Source organism: Ochotona princeps, chromosome 6, assembly GCF_030435755.1.
Source record: "Ochotona princeps isolate mOchPri1 chromosome 6, mOchPri1.hap1, whole genome shotgun sequence".
Lineage (NCBI taxonomy): Eukaryota > Metazoa > Chordata > Mammalia > Lagomorpha > Ochotonidae > Ochotona > Ochotona princeps.
In genome coordinates, this window is record NC_080837.1 from 13050850 (window position 1) to 13056688 (window position 5839).

General features: G+C 51.9%; 1 protein-coding gene across 1 annotated transcript; it reads right to left on the reverse strand.

The window, feature by feature from the left end:
- Positions 1-2688: 2688 nt before the first annotated feature.
- LOC131480448 (transcription initiation factor TFIID subunit 10-like) lies at positions 2689-3452 on the reverse strand. The gene has a single exon (XM_058665326.1). It carries the CDS (start codon positions 3424-3426, stop codon positions 2770-2772), a length of 657 nt encoding a protein of 218 aa, XP_058521309.1. The 5' UTR covers positions 3427-3452; the 3' UTR covers positions 2689-2769.
- Between the last annotated feature and the right edge of the window lie 2387 nt (positions 3453-5839).

The following is a 5839-nucleotide window of genomic DNA, read 5'->3' on the forward strand; positions in this document are numbered from 1 at the left end:
TCAGAGGTTTTGTTTGTTTGTTTCAGCCACTATCCAAGTCAGAATCAGGCCTTGCATTTGGTTTCTGTGTCTCTTTCATCGGAGAAGGAGGGAGGAGGCAGAGCCTAGGAGGAGAGCAGGGGTGAGTAGGCCTGCAGGCCCCGCTGGCTGGACAGCCAGGGGGACAGACGCCTGCCCCTGCAGTCCACAGCACAGGTGGCACCCAGCTGAAGGACAGGTGTCCCCATCATTTGGGAGTCCATGCCGTACAATCCTGCGAACACTTAGACTTCTTTGCCCTGGAAGTGGAGTGTAATCTTCTTACTCTCCTGATGCTAAGGGTCTCATGAGGCCCTGGGCACCAAGGAGCTAGACCCCCCCCCGGAGCTCAGACAGCCCCTCCATCTCCACCGCCCTAACGCTCTCTGGGTATAACAGCTGGAACGTCACGCTTGTTGCTCTTCCAGGAACCCCTGGCCTTGGGTTCCTCCTCTGCTCCCCAGTGTATGTGTCTTTGCATTATCCAAGTTCCCTCTGGAAACCTGTCTTCCCATCTTAATATTCAGGAACCTGATAGTTGCCATGCTATTGGGACTATCTGGGAGAATGACCCAGACAGGGCTCCCAGCCCTGGGAGACCACTCTCCTTTGCTGATCATTGAGACCATGGAGACGGGTGCTATGGCCTCAGGAGGGGGTCCTCCTTGCAGAAACTCAGAGGGGCATTGGAGGGCCAAAGTGACTCTGGTCAAAGAAGGGGAGAGGTGGAGTGTGGAGCAGAGTTAGCCTGCTGATGATGGGCGCCTGGGAACAGAACCAGGAGGAGGGAGACTGGGAAGTAGGTATGAGTAAGAGTGCACCCAGAGGCTGAGAACTACTCCATAAATAACCTGGGGACAGCAAAAGGGGACAGCAGTCCCCTCCCCCATGTCCCCCAGGGGAAGACAGCAGGCCACTCCCTGCTCAGCGTGTCCCCACCACCACTCCTCCAGACCTTCTTCAATGCCGCGGGTCAGCTACACCCTCCGTTTGGGATCCTGTCACTCTTTAGTCACATCCAAATACCTCTCTGTAGTTTGTCCAGTTGTGAATATCACAAATGCTTGTCTTTAGTGGCAAAGCAAAAAAAAAAAAAAAAAGCATAACACAAAACTGCTGCTACCCAACAGTCCAGAAATGTCAACCTGTGAATGAGGAGTCTAACTCTTCCTCTGAATCATCCAGGGCTCTCTCCCCAGGGACGTGGGAAATGTGTCATGCATATCAAATGATGCACATGAATGTTTCCTCCTAGAGACATGATCTTCTGCATTTTGCTCTCTGCCTTGATTTTGCGGCTTACAGATCTCTGCGTGATTACCCGCTTTGAGCACAATGTTCCAGGCTAGGAATGGTACCTTGCGTGACTTCATCCGACCCTTAGCTGAGGCTCAGATGAGCAGCAGCACCAGAACCCCCAAGGGGAAAACCCTGGCTGCAGATAAGCCAGGCACAAGTCTGTCTGCAGGAGAAATTCCTGGAGACAGCGGGGGCGCAGGATCAAAGGGCACGTGGCTTTCGGGTCCCATGGTTACCGTGCAAGGGCTAACCTTGTGATCTCTGACAACCTGCAAAGTGAAAAATGGCTCTGGTTTGGTTTTGCATTGCTTTGATGTGGATGGAAGCTGACTTCTCCGGGGTTTCGAAGTTAGCTGTGTGCCTCTTCCTGTGGCATAGTCATGTTCAGGCCCCTCGGGTCCTGCTCTGTGAGGGTCTAGAGAGCGAAGAGTGACCGACATCCGACTGCATGCTGGACAGGCAGAAACAGACCTGCCCTCCTCCATCATTGAACCTTCCTGTCCCTCATGGAGCCTCAGCAACTGCCTCCACTTTCCTCCCCAGCCTGCAGCTCAGTGAGGTCCTGGACCTCAAAGATGTGCTTGCTCATCTGCAGTCAGCAAGCAGAGGCTGGTGTGTACGTGTGCTTGTGTGTGTACACGTGTGCTCGTGTGTGTACATGTGCTTGTGCTCAAGTGTGTGCACGTGTGCTCGTGTGTATGTGTGTGTGTGTACATGTATCTGGAATGGTATGTGAGTTACCAGGGGAGCATGTGTTCTTGTTCATGGAATCTGCAAATGTTGTGGAACATGCTAACAGGAACATCAGGATGCCCCTGGGACTCCCAGCACCCTGGGGTGAGCCTCTGGGTGCTTCTCAACACTGTACTCTTGCTATGTGTACTCAGTCTCCCATCAAAGTCCAAAGCAGGTCCCAGCCTGCTTAGCTTCCGAGATTGCGTTCAGTGGGGTATGCGCCCTTTCTTTAATACTATAGTCTCATTGTACATTGTGGTCTAGGTTTTAGGTTGTTTTATTTACTAGCATGTCCATGTAAAGTCTAAAATCATTAAAAAAAAAAAACACACATACTCAGGGCTGGTATTGTGGCATAGTGGAAAGAGCTTCCCTCTGTGATGCCAGCATCCCATTTGGGCATTAATTTGAATTCCGGTTGCTGCACATCAGGTCCTGCTCCCTATTAATGACCTGGAAAAAGTAACGGAAATCGGCTTAAATACTTGGGTCCCTGAATCCATGTGGGAGACACAGAAGAAGCTCCTAGCTTCTGATTTAGGCCTGGCCCAGTCCTAATCATTGTGGCCATTTTGGGAAATAAACCAGCAGATGGAAAATCTCTCTTGCACAATTTTTAAAATTTCTTTTTTTTTTTTTTTGTCACAATAAATTTTATTATGAAAACAGGCTGGTGTGGGGACATGGGGACAGAGAAGTACATTTAGGTGATGTGGCTCAGGTGAAGTAGTGCGGCTTCTTCACATTGATGCCATACTCGCTGAGGGCAGGGGTCAAGTCCTCCATGGTTAGAGTGTACTTGCGGTCCTTGCTCTTGCTCCGGGAGCTGCCAGAGGCTGTGCCCTTCATTTTGCAGTGCTGTAGGGCATCGTTGGCAATATCTGAGATGAATTTCTGGGCAGCTAGAGAGATGAGCCGGATTATGCGTGGGTCTGAGGCCTCAAAGCCAGCACGGTTCAAGCAGTAACCAGTCACTGCGTCTGGGATCGTAGGCGTATAGTCCTCCAGCTGCATCAAGAAGTCCACCAGAGGCGTGCTGGACACCACAGGCTTCACCTCTCCGTTGGCCGCGCTCGGAAGCACGTAAACCCCGTTCGACATGGCTCCCTCCGGGGGCGCCGCGCCGCCCGCCGACACCGGAGCCGCCCCGCGCCGTTCGGTGGGCTCCCCGGCCCGCGCCGCCACGGGTCCCGTGCCCCCGGCCGCGGCTCCAGCCCCAGGGCCCCCCGCCGTCCCCGCGGGGCTGGCCTTGTTCTCCGCGGCTGTGCTGGCGGGCAGCGCGGCGGGAGCCGAGACCGGGGGCGCCGGGCCCGGGGCCGAGGCGGCGGAGGCTGGCGCCGCCTCAGGGTCCGCCCCGAAGCCGCTGCAGCTCATCGGGCTGGTGGGAGAGGCGGCGAACAGAGCCGCTTCCTAAAAATTTCTTTTTAAATTGTTCATAATAACACAGTTGATCAGGGTGGGAACGACCTAGGGTTAGGGATAAGTGGGTGAAATCATTATTTCCAAATTGGTTATTTCTTCTTGTTGTTTCTGGGGGAAGAGGTGAGATAAAGAGTGAAGCCACACCTGGTGTCCCAAATGTCCCAGTACCCAGGGATGGGGAACTGCCACCCGATATCAACCCAGGGTCCCTACGTATACATGTTCCAACGGTTCTGAGCAAGTGGTTTAAATAGTTCTGGAATGTTGCCAATTTCACCAATCTAAGGATGATGTAGCCAACATGCATTGGCCGACATAGTCAACCTCAAGTCTCCATTCACCCAGATTTTTGCTGTCATTGTCTGCTCTATTCTTCTGCTATGGCACCAAATGGACTGCCATGTTTTCCGTGTGTGTCAGGTCTGCACCCACTGCTCCACCTTTTTCACTGAGGATGGCATATTCTTGCAGATGAATCCAAGGACCTGGGCCAGGCAGCCTGAGGCCCGCTGGAGGTCCCATCCCTGGAGGTCATGAACTAGGCACCCACCTAAAAGGTGGGCCAAGAGACCCAGGCCAGTGACCCAAGCCCTGCTGAATTCCATACTGCTGGGACTCATGAACCCGGCACCACCCCCCTTTACAGGTGGATGCAGTGTCTCTCTCAATCTTGCTCTCTCTCTTAATCTTGTTCTCTCTTTCTGTAACCATAACTTTGAAATAAACAAATCTTTAGAAATAAATAAAGTCCTCTAACTAGCTTATCTCAGTAATTATTGAGATGGCTTTCCACGTGTCAGGTTAAGGGAGCCATGGGACATTTTTCCCCCGGATTTGGTGGCATATCCTGGTCATCCCCAGTCAGCTGAGCGTCAGGACCTGCTGACAGCATGGTTTATAGGTGCAAGTCACTGTGTGCTGACCGGGTTCAGCTCCTAGCCCCAGCTTCCTGCTGAGGCAGACCCTGCAGGGCAGCAATGGTAGGCAGACCCTGCAGGGCAGCAATGGTGACTCAGGTGGTTGGGTCGCTTGGTACCTGATGGGAGACCTAGCCTGATTTTGCAACTCCTAACTTCAACCCCAACCCAGTCCCAGCCATTATGGGCATTGGAAGAGGCAAGTTGGCAGACAGTTGATTTGAGGGAGGAGGGAAAAAGACCTGTGCTGTCTGGCTAAATTGTTTAAACATGTTTAAAAATAAACAAGTTTATTTTTGCATTAACAAGTGTCCCATGAATAAAGTAGATCCTTCTGGAAGCACCCCAAATGATCCATTTATTCCACAGCTCAAGGTTGTCTAATTTGGCATACTTTTTTTTTTAAAGATTTATTATTATTGGAAAGCTGGATATACAGAGAGAAGAGACAGAGAGGAAGATCTTCCATCCAATGTTTCACTCCCCAAGTGAGCCGCAACGGGCCGGCACACGCCAATCCGATGCCGGGAACCAGGAACCTCTTCCGGGTCTCCCACGCGGGTGCAGGGTCCCAAAGCTTTGGGCCGTCCTCGACTGCTTTCCCGGGACACAAGCAGGGAGCTGGATGGGAAGTGGAGCTGCCGAGATTAGAACCGGCGCCCATATGGGATCCCGGGGTGTTCAAGGCAAGGACTTTAGCTGCTAGGCCACGCCGCCGGGCCCAAATTTGGCATACTTTTTAAATAAGTTCTATTAATTTATTTGAAAGGCAGCACTACAGAGAGAGTGAGAATCAAAAGGAAAGAGAGAGTGCATCTTCCATCCACTGATTCACTCCCCAGACAGCCACAATGGTTAGGGAAGGGCCAGCGCAAAGGCAGGAGCTATAAACTCTCTCTGGGTCTCCCATGGAGGCAGGGGGTCCAAGCACTTCAGACATACTCTGCTGCTTTCCTAGGCACATTAGCAGGAAGCTGGATTGGAAGTGGAACTGTAGGGATGCCAAAATAAGAGATTCTTGTATTAGAGGTGGTTGCTTAACCCAGTGAGCCACAGCACTGGCCCCGGAGTTTGGAGTCCTCAACATCTTGGGACACATACTTGGCCTCATGTCCCCTGGGGGTACAACCGCCCAGGCTGCAAGTCATTGCTGTGCTGTCCTGTGTGCTCAGTGTTGGCTGTGGCAGGAGGGGAGGGGACGGGCGTCCTTCTATTGGTCCTCACCTAAAGTCACAGTGGGGAAGGCAGGTAGCTGCTTGACTGGTCTCCTGCACACGAATTTCAAAATGGAAGTGAAAAAAGAAAGAAATGTGCTTTGATGCAGAAAAACAAACTGAAATCCATGCAAGGTCTTGGAAAATGGATTCTACAAAAACAAATGAATAAACCAACAAAACATCTTTGCATCAGCAGAAACTCTCTCTCTTTTCGTTATCTTTCTACGTGCT